This window comes from Gopherus flavomarginatus, chromosome 5 (genome assembly GCF_025201925.1).
Source record: "Gopherus flavomarginatus isolate rGopFla2 chromosome 5, rGopFla2.mat.asm, whole genome shotgun sequence".
Classification (NCBI taxonomy): Eukaryota; Metazoa; Chordata; order Testudines; family Testudinidae; genus Gopherus; species Gopherus flavomarginatus.
The window spans coordinates 10,020,899-10,042,343 of record NC_066621.1 but is presented as its reverse complement, the minus strand read 5'-3'; the positions used below and the strand labels follow the sequence as shown (position 1 = coordinate 10,042,343).

Genomic DNA, 21,445 nt, shown 5'->3' with positions numbered 1-21,445 from the left:
GGGGATCCTCACCCTCCAGAGGTGGCAGGAGGTCCCGCCACTTCGTATCGGGGTGGGACACGAGGGTGAGGAAGTGAAGGGTGTGGAGCACGAGCGTGTAGAGTTGTTTCCTTGGCGCGGTTTGGAAACGGACCGGCTGCAGGTCGTGCAGCCGGCTTGCGGAGAAGGGGCGGGGGGGGGGGGCAATTTAACTCTTTGCTTATGGCAATCCTCTGTTTATCATCCCAGTATCATCCCAGTTAATCTTTGCACGTATGTAACCCTTCTTAAATGCACGTAGGCAAAATACCTAGGAGGAAGATGTTAAACAGATCCAACTTATCTGAAAAAGGAATTCAAGAAATGTATGGACTAACAGAAGTTTTGCACGTAAAGACGTTTGTAACCTAGTATATAAAGGCTGTTCCCAGCCAGTAAGGTGTGTCTTCTTCTCTGGCACTAGCCGAGGAGAAACACCCAATCAGCTGACCGAGAATAAAAGTTTGGTACCCGTCTTCCTGCCTTCCGTGCCTCCTTGGGGTAATTGAGTAGCTCCAGGGGGAAACGAGCCTATTTGGCTAACACTGGGGCCAGTGTGAGTCCCTGCAGAGAACATCGCCCCAGCCTGGGCTCTGGGCTGAGCCCTGCCAAGCCCTTGCTCTCGCCCTGGCCCCAGGCTGGGACTTTCTCGGGGGGTATGTCTACATCTACAATTTTGCAGCGCTGGTTGTTACAGCTGTATTAGTACAGCTGTATAGGGCCAGCGCTGCAGAGTGGCCACACTTACAGCAACCAGCGCTGCAAGTGGTGTTAGATGTGGCCACACTGCAGCGCTGTTGGGCGGCTTCAAGGGGGGTTCGGGGAACGCGAGAGCAAACCGGGGAAGGACACCAGCTTCGCCGCGGTTTGCTCTCGCGTTCCCCGAACCACCCTGCAAACCGCAGGGAAGGAGACCAGCTTGCTCGGGGGTTCGGGGAACGCGAGAGCAAACCGGAAAAGGAGACCAGCTTCGCCGCGGTTTGCTCTCGCGTTCCCCGAACCACCCTGCAAACCGCAGGGAAGGAGACCTGCTTGCTCGGGGGTTCGGGGAACGCGAGAGCAAACCGGGAAAGGAGACCAGCTTCGCCGCGGTTTGCTCTCGCGTTCCCCGAACCACCCAGCAAACCGCAGGGAAGGAGACCAGCTTGCTCGGGGTTCGGGGAACGCGAGAGCAAACCGGGGAAGGAGACAAGCTTGATTACCAGAGGCTTCCTCAGGTATGCTGGGATACCTGCTTATTCCACGGAGGTCAAGAAAAGCGCTGGTAAGTGTCTACACTTGATTACCAGCGCTGGATCACCAGCGCTGGATCCTCTACACCCGAGACAAAACGGGAGTACGGCCAGCGCTGCAAACAGGGAGTTGCAGCGCTGGTGATGCCCTGCAGATGTGTACACCTCCTAAGTTGCAGCGCTGTAACCCCCTCACCAGCGCTGCAACTTTGTGATGTAGACAAGCCCTGAGTCCCATTCACTCTGCCTTGAAGGAGAGGCTCCTGAGCCCTCCCCCGCTCTTTGCAGCTGCTGCTAGAGGGGCTGGCTCTCAGGACGTGGGGGAGAAGGCCGAGTCCCACCCAGTTCAGGCTGGGGCCTGGCTCCAGGACGCACACAGCCTCTTTCACTTTCGTTTCTGCCTGCTGAGAGTTTGCTATCATCTTCCCTCTTTGAGAAGCGCTTTCCTGGCAGGTTTCACGAGCTGAGACACTGGCCCGGAGCTGCTGAGCCAGGCAGCCCCACAGCACAGGACAGGAGAAGGTCTGGGGGCCAGCAGTGGAGCCAGAGGAGATGCCCAAGTTCACCTTTTGTGAGAGGAGGGAGTTTGGGGATCAGTTTGTGCAGCTCCTAAAAGACACAGGCAGAGAAGCTGTGAGCAGCCGGGAGGCACTGAGGATCATCTACAATGTGGAGTTCAGGACCAGGTAACGGGCAGCCCCGCAGGGAGGGAGCGGGGTGCAGATGGCTGATCCCTCGCCTCAAGAGCGCCCCATTGCCCAGGCCTGTTGCTGAGATGAGCGCCTTTCCTCTGCCACATGACCTGAGTCTGGGAGAAGCCGCAAGCCCGATTTCTGCTTGGCACCCTGTGCACAGGGGCTGGGGACAGCTGCAAGCCCCTCTGTATGGAGCATGGCCAGGATGGGATGGGGCCCACAGGGCAGGGGGAGGAAATTTAACTTCAGGGCTGTGGCTGTCGGAAAGCCATCAAACTCCCAAGCAGGGAGAGAAGAGTCTGTGTTGCCCCAGACCAGGAAGGAAACTCAGCTAGATGGTGGGTGGATTCCTTCCCCACCCCGCTGGGGCTTTGCCATTCTGTTAAGATCAAATCCCGGGCAGCCCGCCTCTCCCCGGGCTGATGGAGTGCAGCTGGGGTGCTGGCGCAGACCCCGACCCAAATCACTTGCTAAGTCAGGCCGGAGTGGTCAGCACCTCCATCCTGGCTGGGTGGCAGGAAGCGGCGTTGGCCTGAGGAGCCGGGCTTCCAGGCTGGGTTTCTGCGCAGGCTGATGGCTGAACGGCTCCCTCCGTCCTGGTGTGAGATACTGGGCCAGATCCTCACCTGGAGTAGATCAGCAGAGTGCCGCTGGCTCCTGCACAGCTTCAGCCATTGACACAGGTGAGGCTCTGGCCCATGGCTGCACAGCTGACCCGCCAGCTTCCCCTTTCACAGGGCTGGCCAAGAGGGGCCCCCTGTTTTGGAGCATTCCCCTGCCAGCACTGGCCCTGGGCACGTGACAGCCCCAGTTAATCATTGGCAGGGGCCAGTCTGCTAAACTATCAGAAGGCAGCTAAAAATACATCCCCACAAATGAAATGCGACCCTGACTTCCCCAGCCCGAGCACTTGGGGAGCTGGGAGAGGATGTTTTCCTGAGACATGGGCTCTATTCCAGAAGGAATGAACTCAGAGCTGTTCCTTGGCCGGTGTTCTACAGGGGCCAGAACAGATGCTCACCCCAGGCCCATCTGGCCTTGGATCTAGGACTCCGGATCCTGGGGCTAAGTGCTGTGGGATGGCCCTGTCCTTGGGCCTTGGCTGGGAATGAAAGGAGCCCCTGCCAGCGCTCCTCTGCCCCCTCCCCTGCCAGCAGGCTGAGACATGCAGCGCTGGGGGCCCGGCTCCATTCGGATTCAGCACCGGATTAGACCCATTGCAGCAATAGAGATGGGCCTTGGGACGGGTCAGGGTGGGGCAGGCACACAAACACGTCCCAGACCCCAGAGCTTTGGGGTGAGCGTGGGCCTGTCCAGTGGGACTAGCAATAGCATTTGCAGTGACAAAGGGATGCCTCCGGCGTCAGGGCAGCGTGGGCGGGCAGCAGGCTCAGGAGAGCTCATGGCCCTTGTGCAGCGACAGCCCTGCACTATCCGGGGCAGAGGGGCGTCTGCGGCAGGGCAGCAGAGTCTGGTGCATACCAAGGCCAGGCAGAGGCAGGCCCCAGCGTGCTCAGGCAGGAGCGGGTTGAAATGTGGTTGCTGTCCTGGGCATACACTCCCCTGCCCCCTCCCCAGGCACCATCCCCCGCAGGCCCTGCGTCTCCATGGCCCTCGTGTACCAGCTGGCAGCCTTTGCTCCAGCCCTTCAGACCTGACTTTGCAAACACTGAGCAAAGCTGCCAGGCCAGCAGCCTCATGATCCCCCGCCCCAGCCTGCACACTATGGCAATGGGGGGCCCTCACCTTCCCACTTTGGGGACAGGGATCCTGCCCCCTAGGGGTTTAGTGTGGGGGGTGGTCGGTCTGTTGAGACTTGAGTTCACCCCACAGGGGATCCTGTCCAAGGAGGCTGGCCCAGCTCCCTGCTCCAGCCCATTGGCTCTCTCCACAACGTGTGGGCAGGGCCCTACTCCTGCAACCCCCGCCTCCATCCTGGCTGGAAGATGTGTCCCACCCACTGGTCGGGGACCCCCTGAGATCCCCCATGTGCAAATGCACCTAGTGCACGTTGGCTGATCCGGCCTGACCCCATCCTCCGGGCAGGGATTATGCCCTTTGCCCATGGTCACACAGTGAATTGGTGTCATTGCTGGCGAGAGACCCCCCAGGCTTTGCTCTAACTTCTAGCCAGTCTGCCCCAAGTCCACCTGGCCACAGCACGTTGAGGCTACCGGGAGCACCAGCCCTGACCCCTAGGCTCTGGGCTTGTTTCCCACTGGAGTCCCTTGTGTACAGCTGACTTCATTGGCCAGCCCATCGCTGCATGAGCAGGGAAGAGCCCAGTCCTGCTCACAGGCTAGACCGCTGGGGAGGAGGTGAGGGGGGCTGGATTTGCCACTACCACTGACCCCCGGCACTGTTAGCCCAGCCTGGGTTGCAATTGCTCAGGACGGTTGCCCCCCAGGGAAGATGCCAGCACAAGGGAATGGCAGAGCTCGGGGTGCCCATGCTGCATTTGAGCTATGCCCTGGGGCTCCTGGTGAGTTGCCCATGCACTGAGCCCAGCACAGTATTTGGTTGGAGAAGATCAAAAGACCCCTCCCTCCTACTCGCTGCAGCCGGGGCCCCTCTCCCCAGAGCAGAGCACTGCCCTGCTGCTTCCCAGGTGGCAGTGGTACAGAGCCAGGGCTCTCCGTAGCCCATCACTCTCCTAACAGAAGAGCAGGGGGAATGCCCCTCGCCCCAAACACTGGCATGGCCCTGCCCCTGCTTCTCTCCCCGCTGCGTCCTGTCAGCTCAGTCACTCCCTGGAGGTGCGCCCAGGCTCTGGGCATCCCGCAGTCACAGACTCTCTCGCTCTGTTGTTTCTGCAGGAATAATACGAAGACGCCCAATTTCTCCTCCGTCCTGTTCACACTGAGCCAGAGCGGTGGGGCCGAGGTGCGGGGAGACTTTGTGCGCTTCGGGAAGGTAGGTGCTGCCCACGCAGCCCCTGGCTGCCGAGGTCTGTTCCCAACATCCCTGTGCCCTCGGGGAGCCCTGGGGCCAGTGTCTCCCTCGCTACGGGCAGGATTGTTCCAGGGCTGGACTGGCTTGAAGGGGCTCAAGCAATGGTGTTCCCTGTCCCTGAGCAGGCCGATGCACCCAGCTCTCACTGCTGCGAAGGGGGGTCCCAGACACACTCGATTCCGGTCCCCTACTTCGTCCCACCCTGAGCTGGGCCTGGCTGCAAGGTGAATATGGGGGTGTGAGCTGCCGAGCCCACCACCATCAGCTGGCCTAGGGGGGTGCTCCAGTGGGGCTGGCCCAACTGAGCCCACGGGCTTTGCGAGTCCCCTCTGCTTTCTGCCCCCACTGCCCTGCCTGCTCCCACCCACCCGCTTTCCTTCCCCAGGTGAAAAAGAAAGTGAAGTTTAGAGATCAGTACTGGACACCAAGGCCAGAGGAGCCCCGCACGGACAGCCAGCAGGCGGGCACCGATCAGCCTCCCCACAGAGGACGCGCCAAGGAGAGGTACCAAAGCCCAGTAGAATGCAGCCTGGAGCCCTCCTCGCTGTAATAGCAGCACAGGCCAGGGGGACGACGAGCTCCCGGGCAGGGGCAGCCCAGAGCAGGCTAAACATTGGCTGCTCACAGGCTATTCCTGGGCTCCCCTCCTAGGGGGATGGGGCAGGTGGATAGGCGGGAAGGAAACAGGAGGGTTGACTAAGGAGTGCCTGCTCCGCCAGCGCTCGGCCTGCTCTGCAGGCCTGAGCCAAATGCCTCTGAAATCGACAGGAGTCTTTGCATGGAGGACATTGGCCCAGCCCCAGAGCTCTGGCAGGGTGGGGACCCTGAGGGACTCCTGCTCAGATTCTCTGTTGTAACAAGGGGGAAGCGGCTCCTAGGGCAGCCCTGGCCGGCAGAGACACTGGCCAGCTGGGACTGTACGCGCACATCCAACCCGCACCCTCTGCCCTCAGAGCGGAGTTCATTGGTGGGAAACATGGAGTGGAGATTCTCTCTGAGCACGACCAGGGGAAAGGGCGCATCCGCTTCCCCATCATGCCCAACGAGCCCACAACAGCCAGCATTTGGGTTCAGAACAAAGGCACAGAGGAAGTGACGCTGTTAGGGTACAGGGCGCTTCGGAAGCAGCGCGAGATCACCTTCCACGATGAGAGCAAGGTGACCAGACAGCAGCCCCAGGTGTTGCAGCCAGGTAAGAGGCTCCAGCTTCCCCCAGGAGCAGGGTTCTCCTTGACATCTGGTCCCACACTGACCTTCAGCAAAGCTGTGTGTCTGAGAAACAGCTGTCACATTCAAGCCCAGAGGTGGCTGCATCACAGTAGTGGGCAGTGTGTGGTCCATCCTCTGTATCTCTTTCTCTGCACTACCCTAGCTCCCCCATCTGGTGCACACAGCTTTGGGGAAGCAAGCACAGCAGGTGTAGTTGCCAAGTCACCTGTGTATGTGAGCGAGGGTGGAGCATAAATAGGAGTGCAGAAGGAGGAACTGCAGGCCCTGATCGCATTCTGCCCTGCCAGCGAACACGGCAGCTATTCTCTCATCCACCCCCACATACACAGACACTCATGGACAACCGCCTTCCTGGGCATCTGAGTTAGTGCCAGAGACTTGGCAGAGTGTTGCCGTGGGGTGAAATGATGAGGGCCCCCTGGGAGGGTGGGGGAAGCATGTGGGGATCCCAGAAGGGGGAGCTCCCTGTTCACACATCCCCTTTGACTGCAGGAGACTCTTACTTGATCAAGGCGCGGTGCCTGACTCAGCACTATGGTTACTTCTCCGTCACCGTGCTGTTCAAGTTCACCAAGGAGCAAGACGGGCCCTTCAGCATTGGGCGGTTCGTGTCAGCCATAGCCAACAGCCGGCTGGCTGAGGAGCTGGGGCCCACTGCACCATACAGGTCTTACCAGGCCGACCTGAGGAAGACAGTCACAGTCACCACAGAGGATGGCATCCCTCCCGACAGGTATGCAGGGGGAGAGTTGGGCTGGGCAGCTTGCGACCAGCACCGCTGGCTGAAGGGACAGATACAGGTACAAAACTGGTTGGAAAACCGTCCCCAGAGAGTAGTTATCAGTGGTTCATAGTCATGCTGGAAGGGCACATCGAGTGGGGTCCCACAGGGATCGGTTCTGGGTCCGGTTCTGTTCAATATCTTCATCGATTATTTAGATAATGTCATAGAGAGTACACTTATAAAGTTTGCGGACGATACCAAGCTGGGAGGAGTTGCAAGTTCTTTGGAGGATATGATTAAAATTCAAAATGATCTGGACGAATTGGAGAAATGGTCTGAAGTAAATAAGATGAAATTCAATAACAACAAATGCAAAGTACTACACTTAGGAAGGAGCAATCAGTTGCACACATACAAATGGGAAATGGCTGCCTAGGAAGGAGAACGGCAAAAAAAGATCTGGGGGTCATAGTGGATCACAAGCTAAATATAAGGCAACAGTGTAAGACTGTTACATCCCAGAAAGATCTTCACTTTTTTTGCATTAGCAGGAGTGTTGTAAGCAAGACAGGAGAAGTAATTCTTCTGCTCTACTCCACGCTGATTAGGCCTCAACTGGAGTACTGTGTCCAGTTCTGGGTGCCACATTTCAGGAAAGCGGTGGACAAATTGGAAAAAAAGGCCAGAGAAAAGCAACTCAAATGATTAAAGGTTTAGAAAACATGATCTGTGAGGGAAGATTGAAAAAATTGGGCTTGTTTAGTCTGGAGAAGAGAAGACAGGGGGGACATGATAACAGTTTTCAAGTACATAAAAGGTTGTTACAAGAAGGAGGGAGAAAATAGTTTTTCTTAACCTTTGAGGATACAACAAGAAGCCGTGGCCTTAAATTGCAGCACGGGAGGTTTAGGTTGGACATTAGGAAAAACTTCCTAACTGTCAGGGTGGTTAAACACTGGAATAAACTGCCTACGAAAGTTGTGGAATCTCCATCACCGCAGATTTTTAAGAGCAGGTTAGACAAAGACCTGTCAGGGAAGGTCTAGATAAATACCTAGTCCTGCCATGAGTGCAGGGGACTGGACTAGATGACCTCTCAAGGTCCCTTCCAGTCCTATGATTCTTTGTGCAGCTGGGATCCAACTCTGTTCCCTGGCCGGGGCGAAAGCACCTACTGGGCTTTCATAGAGCCAAAGGGACCATTGGCTCATCTAGTCTGAGCCTCTGGATAGCACAGTCCTGCCTCTGCCCCAGGACCCCCAGGCTGAGCCCAGTAACTTGTGTTTGGTTAAAGCATCTTCCAGTCAAGAGCTGGAGAATTCACTATGTCCAGTGGCTGATCACTGGCTGTGTTACTCACTGGTGCTTTGTTTCCAGTTGGAATTTGCTTGGCATCAGCTTCCAGACGTCGGTTCTTGTTCCGCCTTTCTGTGCTAGAAGAACAAGCCCTTTAGTTCCTGGTAGTTCCACCCCGGGGAGGTGACCCAGCTACCTCTCCATCTTCGGGGGGAGGGGGCAGCTGGCTGGAGACCCCAGCTGCCCAGGTCCTGAGACCCAGTGTCCCCCTGCCTGAGCCCCCATGTTGGAGTCTGTCCCACCAGCTGGGCACGGCAAGGAGCTCACTCCCGCAGAGCCCTGCAGTAACCCTGCGTCTCATCTGCCTAGCTCCCAGCACCCTGAGCTTGAGCAGCTGATCCCGCTGGGCCGCTACGACTACCCGAAAGACCTGCAGGACATGGTCAATGCTGAGCGCAGCAGGCTGCGGTGAGTGCTGGGTGTGGGGTGGAGGAGGTTCACTGCAGTGGTGGCCTTATTGACCTCCCAAGGAAGGGCGCCCTCTCCCCTGCAGCCCTGGGGCCCAGCCCCCCTTAGCCAAAAGCCCCCCTTAGCGCTTAGCTGAGCTGCCCAGAAAGAGGGTGTCAGGATTCCTGGCGCTGGGGCCCAGCAGGGGTTTCTCCTCCCAGACAGTAAGCCTCAGGGACACACGACAGCCTTTACTGGCCACTGCTCACCCCGCCCCTTGCCTCTGAGGCCCAGACACACCGCAGGGTACCTGAAGCTTGCTGCCTCATCTCTTGTGCCGGCTAGCCCAGCCCCACTGTGCCAGCAAGGTCAGGATAACCTGGCTGGCACTGGCCCTGCAGGAAGTCCCTGGCAGCCAAGCTTCAGTTTGAGAACTACCAGGAGAAGTTCCAGCTGCTGCTGCACCTGGAGGAGCTCCAGATGGAGGTGGACATCCGGCGCTATGATATTCGGGACATCCCGATGGTGAAGGACACTCAGAACAAGAGGCTGCTCCTCCTGGAGGTGAGAGCCAAGGCCTGATGGCCGTGCCTGTCCCTGCAGCGTGCCCCCTTCTCGCATGTCTGGGCTGCCAGCAGGGAGGGTGGGGCCCGTGGGACGGTTGGCTGCCAGGGGAGCACAGCCAGACACGCTCCCCGCTGAACTGCCCCTTCTCTGCTCTGTCCCCTAGGTCCCTGGCGTGGCAGAGAACCGCCCGTCTGTGCTGAAGGGCGATCACCTGTTTGTCACCCGGAGTGAGCAGCGCGACTTGCCCCAGCTCATCCAGTACAAGGGTTACGTGCACGCCGTGGAGCTTGAAAGGATCAAACTGGGCTTCTCCCCCAAGTGCGTCGCACCCGGGTCCCTGGGTGGCTCGGGCCAGTGCCCAGGGAGAGGAAAGCTGGGCCCTGACTGGTTTCACCGCGGGGTCTGTGTGGAACAAGACTGGAGGGGCTCGTGCTAGATCCAAGCCAGCTACCTGATGCAAGCCAAGCAGCTCCTGTTAGCGCTGATGAGTGACTGCGTGAGGGAGTGCAGCAGAGGGGGAGGTGCTGTGCTGTGGGGTGCAGGATTGCCAGGCTGAGCAGGGCTGGAGGTGGGAACCACGCAGAGTAGGGGGAAGAGCGGGACTGGGCAGGACGGTGCCTGGGGAAGGGTACCCAGCACTCTATCCAGCCCTGTTTGCCCTTTTTCAGCCTGCTGGCGAGCTTCGTGAATAACCTGAAGTTCGATGTGACCTTTACCTTCAACCGGCTGCCGCTGCAGGTGCAGCACCGGGCCGTGGAGCTGGCCAAGAAGAGGAACTTGGGCGATATCCTCTTCCCATCCTTTGCATACAGAGAGTCCCTCCTCCACGAGGGAGGCCGGCTCAGGTGAGTGCCTGGCTTCAGAGGAGAGGCACTCTGAGGGGGCTGGCTGTGTGGGGAGCAGGGTGGTCACACGCAGCAGGGCCTGGCCTTCCCCTCAGCACTTTCCCGGCTCCATTTCCCCTCAGGCTGTTTGACCGGAGCCTGGAGACCAACCAGGAGCAGTACACTGCTGTGCAGCAGATCATGACAGGGATGTCCAGGCCGGCACCATACATCATCTTCGGGCCGCCAGGGACCGGCAAGACCGTCACTGTGGTGGAGGCCATCAAACAGGTGAGGGGGTCCCCCGGCATCCCAGTCCAGAGCAATCACCTGGTCCAATTGCCAGAGGGCCAAGCACTGGCACCCTGGTCTAGGCAGCTGGCCCACAGCCCCTCTCTCCCCTCTGCATCCATTTCCTTCTGCCTGGGCTGCTATGCTCTTCCTCTCCCGCTCAGGTGGTCACGTGCATCAAGGACTCCCATGTCTTGGCCTGTGCACCGTCCAACAGCGCCTCGGACCTGCTCTGCCAGCGCCTACTGAAACACCTGGACAAGGGCAGCATCTATAGGATCAACGCCAGCAGCAGGGACTATCGCCAGGTGCCAGAGGAGATCAAGGTACATGTACACCCCTGGCACCCCAAGAGGCATCGCCCATAGGGCAGGGCAGGAATTTCCTGTCTGAAGGATTTTATGAGGGCAGATGCCCTTTAGCACACTTCAAATTTTCCATGGGAAAATTGAAATTGGGGTGGAAATCAGTTTTCCACTGGGAAAAATAGGACAGCCTTCCTGGAAGGCTCCTGTCAGTTTCACTTTCTGCAGGCAGGCGCAGAGGGAAATTGATGACAGTGTCCCAGGCAGACTTCTCTCAAGATGAAAAATGCCAATTTAGGACAAAAAGTTTTTTTTTCCAAAACTCTCATTTCCTTATGGGAAGGGACTTCTGTGTTCCAGTGGCTATAGTCACCTCCCCAGGCTGCATGGTCGATGGGCGTTCTGCCCTCCTGCAGGAACCTCAGGTCACCCACCAAGACACACGTGCCATCGCCAGTTGTCTCAGGGAAACACGGCTCCGATCCCAGACCTTGTCTAAATGCTCTTGGTGTTCGTAGCCCTGCTGTAACTGGGACGATGCCCAGCAGTGCCACGTGTACCCAAGCAAGGAGAAGCTGCAGCACTACCGGGTCATCATCACCACCCTGGTGACAGCAGGACGGTAGGAGGGGCCCAGGGAAAACCGCACCAGGGTGGGGCTGGGAGGCCGAATCACTTCTGATGAATGCGGCTGTGCTGGGGGAGCACAGTTAGGGATGTGAATGGGGGGCACATGGCTATGCTGGGGAAGAAAAGGGAATTCTTTGGGCAGGATTTACCAGGGGATGGGGTGTAACAGGGAGATGTGGGCAGGGGCTGACCGGAGGGGGGCACATCATCAAGCTGGGTGTATTGGGCACTTTCTGGTGTTTCCATTTGTAAAAGGGGAGGGGGAGCCCCTCAGACTCTGGGGAGGAGTTCTCCCCCTTCCCACCTCTAGGCATGGCCATGGAAGCCCCTGCTCGGGGAGGGGAGGGGTCATTGCCCTGCTCAGGAAGAGGCTAGCGGCATGGGCAGGTCCCGCAGGAGGCCTTGGTGGAGCAGTCTGGCTATGCAGGTGGCAGGGCATGCAGCCAGCATTGTACAGGCTTGTTCACTGCCTCTCCCTCTTCCCCACAGGCTGGTAACGGCCCACTTCCCTGACGGCCATTTCACCCATGTCTTCGTTGACGAGTGCGGCCACGCGGTGGAGCCGGAGTGCCTGGTTGCCATCGCAGGTGAGTAGGAGTCTGGGGATGGGAGCACTGCACCCCCAGGTATCACCTCATCCACCCTGCCCCGCACGCCCGGGGCCTCGGACCCGGCTGTCTCACTCCTGCTCAGACAGATGGCCAGCAGCTGCTCCTGGTGGCGGATTCCGGGCCCTGGATGCAGTCCCTTCTCTGCACTGTAAGCTCGGGAGGAGCCCCCCCATGCTGCTCAGAGCAGATACGGCCGTGATGGGGCCCTTCGGCAGAGGCTCCTCGCTGTGCGGGGATCAGTCAGTGACCTGCCGTGGCAGGGATCTCCTACCCCGCCCAGCCGCCTCAGCCGTCTCTCTGCCCCAGGAATTCTGACAACGATGGACCGGGAGACCAACACCAACGGGGGGCAGTTGGTGTTGGCAGGAGATCCCAAGCAGCTGGGTCCGGTCCTGAGGTCCCCACTGGCCATCGAACACGGGCTAGGTGAGTGGAACAGAGGGAAAAGGCACCGGGTGGAGAGCAGGGAGTTCTCAGACACGCTGATTTGCCCTCAGCTCTCTGCCCCCTTCGTCTGGGCTCTGGGGCCACCTAGCTTTGCACAGCCACTGCAATAGCACGTTAGTGACCCTGGGCACCTCTGGAGAGCATGGAGAGACCCGCTTCCTGATAGGCGGATGAAAGTCTCCCCCAGGAGAGTCACTGAAGCTCCTGCCCCATGCTCAGAGAGGCCCAGGCCAGGCTGTGACAGGCCTGACCCTGTGGGGCTGCTCGTAGGGGGCAAGGTCCCAGGCCGGGTGGATTGCTAGTAACTGGGGCATCGCTCTCTCTTGCAGAGGTCTCGCTGCTAGAGAGGCTTATGCTGCACAACTCCCTGTACCAAAAGGGAGCCAAGAGCTACAACCCGCAGTTCGTCACCAAGTTACTGCGGAACTACAGGTGCCGTATCTGTCCTGCTGGGCCTGACTCTGCGGGGTGCAGGAGCGGTGGGGGCTGTCGGAGCTGGGCTGCCAGCGGCAGAGGCTTCCAGCCCCCGTTCTGCTGGCTCAGCCTGGGATGCTTGTTTCTGTCCATCTATCTGATACTCACCTGCCTGGCGTGGGGCTCATTTAATAGCCCCCTCAGGGCAAGAGGCATTGGATGGAGCAACCCGGATTCCTGGGTTATGCCCTTCCTGCCTGGAAGCCTGGCCATGGCTGCTCTGTGCCAGGGCAGAGGTTGCTGGGGCCCCTCCTGTTACTGGTGAGGTGGGAGGGGGCCTCAGGGAAGCAAGGCTGCTGCAGCACGGGTGAGTCTGAGGAGCAACCAAGCACCCCTGGAAATGCTGTCGCTGCTCCTTCCCCAGGTCCCACGCCGCCCTCCTCGAGATCCCCAACCAGCAGTTCTACGACGGGGAGCTGCAGGAGTGCGCTGACCACCTCATCAGCTATTCCTACTGCACCTGGGAGGAGCTGCCTAAGCAGGTGAGGGTGGGGCAGGGAGCAGGCGCTCAGCCTAGACCCCATCCCGGGCGGGACAGCACCATGGGGCTAGCTGCAGCCCTAACCATGGTGCTCTCCCTCCAGGGCTTCCCAATCATCTTCCATGGAGTGTCCGGGGAGGACCAGCGAGAGGGTAACAGCCCCTCGTTCTTCAACACATTGGAGATCGAAGCCCTGGTCACCTACCTCAAGAAACTGCTGCAGAGTCAGGGCAAGCGGGGCCGCTCCAGGATCTCCCCCAAGGAGATCGGTATCATCTCCCCCTACAGGAAGCAGGTGAGATGCAGCCCGGCCCCCAGGGCTGCCTTCCCCACACACCACGAACCCTGCAGAGAGCTCCCTCATCCCAGGCTCCTCAGCCCCACACGCCGTCTCCCTGCTGCGCCCCATCAAGCCCCACTCTGCTGAGTATCTGGACAGAGTGTGCAGTGCCCCGTGTGGGGGAGCCCCCTTGGAGCAGGGGCCAGGAGCCCTGGGGAATTGCCCCAGACGGAGGGATCTGCCAGATGGGGCTGGGGAACCCCAGCGGTATTCTCTGGCCAGTCACATGGGAATGACCCAGAGCAGGAGCCTGCCTGGCACTTGGCTGAGGGGTCAAGGGCATTAGCTCATTGAGATGGTGGAGACCGAACAGGAGGGTTAGGGCAGGACACGGCGGCCATTGCAAGCGCCTACAGGCTGTGAGAGGAACGAGCACGGGGCTGGGAGCCAAGAGCTCCTAAGGGTGGCAGGAGTCACATCCACTCCTCCCTCGTCACTCCCCAGGTAGAGAAGATCAGACAAGCCATCACCAGAATGGACCGAGACCTGATGAACCTCCCAGATATCAAGGAGCTGAAGGTAAGTCCCTTCCATCTCCATCCCTCTGGCCGCGCCTGGAGTAACAGCTATGGCCCGGCAGCTATGCCAACAGCCACACCCAGCCTGAGGCCAGACTGTCCCAGCTCAGCAGTGGAACTTGCTTGGTGCTGGGTTGGGGGGCAGCTCTCTGCCAGGACACACCATGCCAGCCTGGGGCCCCCCATCCCTTGGGCTTGCAGGGCAGAGTGGTCCGGCCATGCGGAGAGGGCAGCTGTGGCCTGTGTCCCTGGGGAGAAGAGGGGCTCTGCATCTCCTTTGTGAGCCCTGCAGCCAGAGTGCTGGGGCGAGACAGGCTCTGTCCAGCTCCCGCATCAGCCAGAGTCACAAAAGCAGGAGAGGAGGTTGGGGGGATGCTCTGCCCTGCAGGGTCCCTGCACAGCTGGGCCTGCGACCGGCTCTGAGGGAGGCGGGGGTGCGTGAGGGAGGCTGCCGACGGGGGATGGAGATCCCTGCCCTCTGCTCCCTGCTAGGTGGGCTCCGTGGAGGAGTTCCAGGGCCAGGAACGGCGTGTGCTCCTCATCTCCACCGTGCGCAGCTGCACCGAGTACCTCAGCGTGGACGAAGATTTCAAACTGGGCTTCCTCAAGAACCCCAAGGTAGGCGCCTCCCCCGCTTCCCCCTCCCCTGGCCCCAAGGAGACTGTGGAGCCCTGAGGGCAGTTGTGGGCTCACAGCCGGGGTGCAGAGCTGCCAGCCATCCCCACCCATCTCCCTCACTGCCCACCCCCTCACCGCTTCCCCTGACTCCCCCTGGTTTCACAGGCCACAGCTGAGTCATGGTAGAAAATGAGCTATGAGCTGCTTTGCAGCTGGGACGGGAAGCATGGGCTAGTGGGCAGAGCAGGGCCAGGACTCTGGGTCCCATTCCAGGCTCTGCTGGTGAGCACCTCCATGACCTCAGGTAGCAAATCCAAGCCCCATAACCTCAAAGCCCCACCTCGCTCCAAGGCCCCAGTCACACAGCCCTTCCCCCAGCGCGCAGAGCCTGCCCTGGGGGCAGCATCCGGGAGACACCCTTGCCCTTGCTCCAGGGGCCATGGGCCACTAGCCCCATGACAGGAGGGAAGTGAGGCTGCGCTCGCAGTGGGGCCCGTTCCCCAGCTCCCGTGTGGCAGTCGGGGGTGCTAGAACCCCACGGCTCGGGCATTCCCCCCCCGCTTCCAAAGCCGGGGCAGAGCCGGCTCCCACAGGTCCAGGCTACCTAGCACCCAGGTCAGCCCCGCAGGCCTGGCCTCCCGCACAGACAAACCAACTCGCTCCGCCAGGGAGCCAGGAATCCTCCCAGCCTGCCAGGCTCTCTGCTCACCTTGGGGCAGGGGCAGCTGCTTGGCCAAGGGTCCGAACATCCAGCAGAGCCTAGAGCACTTGCACCAGCTGAGGCAGACTGTGCCTGGCCAGGCAGCACGCTCTGGCCCAGGGCAAGGCCAGCCACGTGGCTTGTCAGAACCACTTGCTCCAAACCCTCCCTCGCACCTGAGCCTCATCAGCGGTGACGAGCACTGATCTCAGCAGAGCCCTTCCCCATACCACAGGGGGCAGGGTCCTGTGGAAAGGAGGAGCAGGGTCCTGCGGAAAGGAGCACACTTTAACCCCTTCCTGTCTGGGCAGGAGGCAGGGAGGCTGGCCATGTGCGGAGAGCCCTTCTGCCCCTGACACGGTTATGTGCAGTTGTCTGGCCAAGCGGGAAGCAAAGCCCATGACCAAACGGAGCAGAGTTGCACACAGGCCAGGCCTGTCTCAGGACACAGCGTTCCCTGCAGGTGCAGTGCCAGTGGGGTATACGGGGCTCAGACTATCAGCTAGCTCTGCTCAGAGCTAGTCTAGACAGCCACAGTGAAACCCACGCAAGGCCGGCCAGCCATGGAGCTGCACTCCAGGGAATCACAGATCCTAGTCCGGACACTGCCCCACTCCTCCCCATTAGCCCACTGACAGCCAGAAAGTGCTGGGGCTAGGGACCGGCACTAGAGCTGTGGGGCGGGGCAGTCTGGGCTGGCTCTCCTGCCCATCCTGGGGGGCGAGGGAGCTGTTTCCTGCAGGGCAAGCGGCCTCATCCTGCTCTCTCTGTTTAGAGGTTCAATGTGGCTATCACCAGAGCCAAGGCTCTGTTAATAATCGTGGGCAACCCGGCCGTGCTCAGCAAGGATACTCACTGGAACATGTAAGTTGCGTCCTGCAGCCTCCTCCTTCCCTGTCCTCTGCCTCTTCCCAGGGCCCAGTGGGCTCCCCCATCCCCCAAAGCAAGTGGACCCCTCCTCTGGCCTGCAACACATCACCCCGTTTGCAGGTGTTAGCATGGCACCTGCCTTACCACGCCAGGGGCCTTTGGGTGGCTGCTCGGAAGCCAGCTTGCAACCAGGCCCCCTGGAGGTGGAAGCCGCTCTGAGTTTACTAGCAGAGCAGCAGAGACTAGGGCCTGCACTGGGCTGGGAAGGTTGGTAGATCTGGACAGGGCGACATACTTCTCTTGGGATCAGGATGGAGCCAGTGACCCAGCAGCATGTTGGGGGTAGGTGGGGATGGTACCATCTTTTGAATGAGACATTTAAACCCTGTTCCAAGCCCTTGCCACTTGTGGTCGTTAAAGAGCCATGGGCACTTTCTGTAAGCTAGGGATGAATGCTGGGGCCTGGTGAAATCCCAGCCAAGGTGTCACCCTTCTGCCCTGTCGTTAGGACAGAAAGAGTAGCATTGCCCTGCATGGCTCTGTCAGTGCAGTGCTGCACCCCAGAGGTGGCTGCAGAACTTTGGGACAACAGTGCCTGTGGAAATGCAAGATGAAGCTGGGCCCAGAATTGCAGTGGTTGCCACCTGCAGCACAGAGACAGGTCAGGCCCTTCATTCTCCATCACTGAGCTGACACGCGCTGGCCCCAGGCTTGCTCTGGGGAGGGCCTGCTAGCTCTGGCAGGGTGCTCTCAGGAGCGGGTGGATTGGGCCATTGGCATTTCTCACACAGGTTTGCAAGCTGCCCTGCAGGCCCCTCCGAGGCAGTCCACGCCCCACGCTCTCTCCCTGCGCTGAGGAAGGCCATGCCCAGGGTTAATGGGCGCCTTTGGTTGTTCCTGCAGGTTTCTCAGGTACTGTATAGCGAAGGGTGGGTACACGGGGTGCCCCTACGCTGAAGAGAGCACGGAAGAGGATGCCCTTGTGGAGGAGCTTAGCTCCCTTCGCTTGAGCACGCAGTCAGCAGGTAAGAGTGGCACAAGCTTGCACCCAGCCTGGGTCCGACATGGCAGCCCTCTCCCCAGCTCTGCGAGGGTTGGGGAGTGGGGTTTGACTGGCTGCAATGGCATTTTGGGGCCCAGGAGCATAATGTGTGGCTCAACCATGCCCTCTGCTGGTGTGCCGCTGACAGGCCCAGCCTTTGTGCATGGAGCAGCGGGGGCACAGGTGTATGTTTATGCAAAGCAAACAGCCGCTGCTCTGTGCAACGAGTTGGGTGGGTCTCAGCCACATTCTGGGTTGGCCAGGCATTCACTTCCCAGAATCCCCCTTTAGCCTAGCACTGGCGCCCCCTGGTGGGCAGCCTTGGGAGAGCGTCCATGCCGCTGCCACACCATTTTGGGATCTCTCAGGGTGACTGCAGACTCCTGCCCCTGCCACCAGCCCTGACCTCCTTCCAGAGAAAGGAAGGAACTGAGAGGGACTCTGCTCTCCCCCTCCTGTGCCATATGCAGATGCTGCCCTTCTCCCCACCCCCAGCCTGCTCCGGTCCCTCTCTCACAGCCGGCCCACGTCTCTCCACAGGGAACCAGCTCGGGGAGAGCCACATCCAGCAGCAAGTGGAGCCAGCGTGGAGACACGAGCACTGAGGCATCGCCTGCAGCTCGTCCTACTGCCATTTCAGCACCAGCAGGGCATCTCCTCCCAAACTCAGCAACTGCCCTCTGTCTGGTCCCCTCAACCACCTCGCTCACTGACAGGGGCGTTCCAAGCGCACCAGAGTGGGGCAGTGGAGGGGAACGGTGCAGGGACTGAACTGGGAGTGTAGCCCCAACTCTTATCCACTATCCCAACGCCCACCTCTCACATGGACCCAGCCCCGTCTCCTACCCATTAGCCTGGCACCCACCTCTGCCCTAGTCTAGTCTATGTAGGTGCCTCCCTGTAGGATCTGTCCCAGCTCTGGGGCCCGCTTGCTAACCTGAGCCAGTGAGATTGTGTAACTCTTGGAAGCACAAGGGTAGCTTGACATGGAAACTGCCTGGCTGTGTGAGGGGTTTGCACCCTCTCTCCCCATCCCCTCTCTGCCCATTGTAGGGAAGGGGAGCTGCAGCAGGAAGCCCTGCCTGTTTGCCGGCATTGCCACACAATGGTTTAAACAACGATTTTACATCCAATTTTTGGGAAAAGACTCAAAAAAAAAATTCCCACTGCGTGCAAACTTGACTGGCCCGAACCGGCACTGCTGAAACCAGCCCTCACAGCGATGCTGCGATGAGGCCACAACCTCCACCTTGGATCAGGTGGAAACCTGCTTTTGAAAATAAAATCATTGTCATAAAATTCCCAGCTACTGGTCAACTGAATACTCTCCTCTGAGCTGGAGCCGTTTCCAAAGCCCAGCTGCAGGGCCTGGAGCTGCTGCTGAGTGGCTGGCTGCAGCCCCGCTCAGGTGTTGCTGTGATGCTGAGTAACTGCTGTTCGCACTTGGGGACCAGCTGGGCTGTAGCTCCCTGGCCAACAGGCCCCATGCACCGCCCTGCAGGCGAGCTGCTCCAAAACACAGGGTGAGAGGAAAACACTGGTGCTGGTCTGTACAGCTCTAAAGCTGCCTCGGCTGTCCCTGGGCGGGTGGGCACTGCTCCCAGGGGACGGGGGAGCCAGAATTGCATGCGGAGCACAATGCTGCTGGCAGAAGCCAAGGCAGGGGGCAGCTCTGGGCATTGTTTACAGGGGAGGGATACTACCAAGCTGGGGAAGGGGCAAGTATGTTCCCCCTTCCTGGAGCCACACATGAATCTGTAAAGAGGCTTAGGAGAGAAACCTGGGCACATGGCAGGGGCAGAGGTAAGGTAGACAGGAGTCATGTCACCGGGGTGTGTTCAACTTTCCCTTCCCGGCATTGTCTCAGCCTGAGAATCTCTCCACCTCCCTCCCGCTCAGCTGCAGTTCACGCTCTGTCTGGGGCTGAGCCTGCTGCTCTTTGTGCCATTCACAGCCCCATAACTCAGCTAGTGAATTATGGGAGCAGCTGGTGCAGTGGTAGCCCAGGATGCTGAATGAGGCACCACCAGCTGAGCCCAACCTCTTCCCTTGCTGGTTGATTGCCTGCCAGGCAGACACAAAGCGGGAAGGGGGAGTGTTTTCCTTACGCAGGGCTGGGCTCTGGTGCATCTCCTGGCTTTTCTCTAGCCCAGGCGCTGGCTCTCGGCCGGACACGCATACCGTCCGTCGGCTGGAGCTAATCGTGTGAGGGAGTTCAGAGCCTGGTCGGGGATTCCCAGACAGGCTGGAACTCAAAGCCTTTGTCTCGCAGCGGGGGGGGGGGGGGGTAGTGTTAGGAAGAAGGAATTGAAGTGGCAGTAAGGTGGAAGCAGCACTGGTTTTCCAGCAGCTTGTGTGTAATGATGGGCTGGTCACAGCAGTTCCCTGTCTGTAACTGGAGCAGTCCCACTTGTTAAGAGGACAAGCATGCTGACTGCAGCACCGGGTGTCAAGCATCAAGGCTCGTTAGCCCTCCAATTCAGTGTCACTCATGGCTAGTGCCATGTGACCAGTGACTTGTAAAAGGCACCTAAAAGGGGAAGGGCCTGTCTACACTGCAGCATGTGTAGCCGTAGCTGAGCTAGCAAGGTACCGACAGTAGGGACTTCAGCATGGCCCATACCAGCCCAACTTGGGTCCCGCTGGCAGTGAGCTCCACTGCAGGCTGCTGCAATTGGCTCCAGTCCGGTCACCGCTGCTCTCACTGCTCCAGTTCAGCAGTGTGGGGAGACCCTTGCTGGTAAGAGGCTTTGGCTCATGGGAGGTTTATGTTGAGCGCTGCAGTTATGGAGCACATGCTCTTTCCTTCGCTCACGACCCTAGAGGAGCTGTGCATGGCTCACCAAAGGCGAGGAACGTGCTGCTAAGACCCTGTCAAATGCTGCTCTATGGGAACAGGCACCCAAACCAGAGGGGGATGGGCAGTCAGGGTCATCTCAGACAGTTCACAAATAATTAGCCCCCAAATGGGCAGGGGAGGCTATTTGAGAGTAACCCAGCACTGATAGCATTCACCAGTGCCGCAGACACACAAAGGTATCATGTTTGCCTTACACTAGGCATTTGTATTGCTTTCTATCTCCACTCCTGCTGGCCACAAACAGGACAGGGCACTAGAAAGGGCTGTACTGTTCCACAAGGTGTTTTTTGGGCACGATGCAATGTGGTATTTCTTCATTTCAAACATCCCCCTTCTCTCTGATCAGGAGTTTGTCCTCTCTCCTCCCTCTAGTGCCCAAAAATCCCATCCAAGATCCCCTACTATAAACCTGACCTCTTCCAAACATTCAGGCTCATGATGAAAGCAGGTGACAGCATCAGGATGCTCAAGGTCTGTTTGCACACTGTCATAAACGGATAGTTAAGAGTTAATAGAACAGAAGTACTTCATATCTCTTTTGCTTGTAAAGGGTTAACAAGTTCAGTGAGCCTGGCTGTCACCTGACCAGAGGACCAATCAGGGGACAGGATACTTTCAAATCTTGAGGGAGGGAAGTTTTTGTGTGTGCTGTTAGTTTTTGGTTGTTGTTCACTCTGGGAGCTCAGAGGGACCAGATGTGCAACCAGGTTTCTCTCCAATCTCTCCGATATAGGCTCTTATAAGTTCAGAATAGTGAGTACTAGGTAGATAAAGCGAGTTAGGCTTATGGTTGTTTTATTTGCAAATGTGTATTTGGCTGGAAGGAGTTCAAATTTGTATTTTGCTGAAAGGATTTTAATTTGTACTTGTATACTTAGGCTGGGAGGGTATTCCCAGTGTCTATCGCTGAAAGACCCTGTACCTATTCCATCTTAAATTTACAAAGATAATTTTTACCTTTGTTCTTTCTTTAATTAAAAGTTTTTCTTGTTTAAGAACCTGATTGTTTTTTTATTCTGGTGTGAGATCTCAGGGGACGGGGTCTGGATTCACCAGGGAATTGGTGGGGAGAAAGGAGGGAAGGGGGAGAGAAAGGTTAATTTCTCTCTGTGTTAGGATTACTTTCTGTCTCAGGGAGAGTCTGGGAGGGGGAAAGAGAAGGAAGGGGGAAGGTGAATTTTCCTCTGTTTTAAGATTCAAGGAGTTTGAATCACAGTAATCTTCCAGGGTAACCCAGGGAGGGGAAGCCTGGGAGAGGCAACGGTGAGGGAAA

The 21,445-nt window shown here is 58.7% G+C and overlaps 1 protein-coding gene across 1 annotated transcript; it reads left to right on the top strand.

Moving 5' to 3' along the window:
* The first annotated feature begins 1,668 nt into the window (after nt 1–1,668).
* On the top strand, nt 1,669–21,170 carry MOV10 (Mov10 RISC complex RNA helicase). The gene is made up of 22 exons (XM_050954275.1): nt 1,669–1,936; nt 4,762–4,858; nt 5,283–5,401; nt 5,851–6,089; nt 6,620–6,860; nt 8,517–8,615; nt 8,996–9,158; nt 9,325–9,479; nt 9,830–10,006; nt 10,129–10,276; nt 10,441–10,602; nt 11,100–11,203; nt 11,701–11,798; nt 12,129–12,248; nt 12,599–12,701; nt 13,108–13,225; nt 13,328–13,519; nt 14,009–14,083; nt 14,575–14,700; nt 16,176–16,264; nt 17,174–17,295; nt 17,853–21,170. The coding sequence occupies exons 1-22, from the start codon at nt 1,803–1,805 to the stop codon at nt 17,915–17,917; spliced, it is 2,946 nt and encodes a 981-aa protein (XP_050810232.1). The 5' UTR covers nt 1,669–1,802; the 3' UTR covers nt 17,918–21,170.
* Nucleotides 21,171–21,445: the final 275 nt, after the last annotated feature.

Coding starts and splice junctions, on each gene's coding strand:
- MOV10 (XM_050954275.1), top strand. CDS start 1,803: ATGCCCAAGTTCACCTTTTGTGAGAGGAGGGAGTTTGGGGATCAGTTT. Junction 5,402..5,850: donor AGAGGACGCGCCAAGGAGAG/GTACCAAAGCCC, acceptor CTCTGCCCTCAG/AGCGGAGTTCATTGGTGGGA. Junction 12,702..13,107: donor AAGTTACTGCGGAACTACAG/GTGCCGTATCTG, acceptor CTCCTTCCCCAG/GTCCCACGCCGCCCTCCTCG.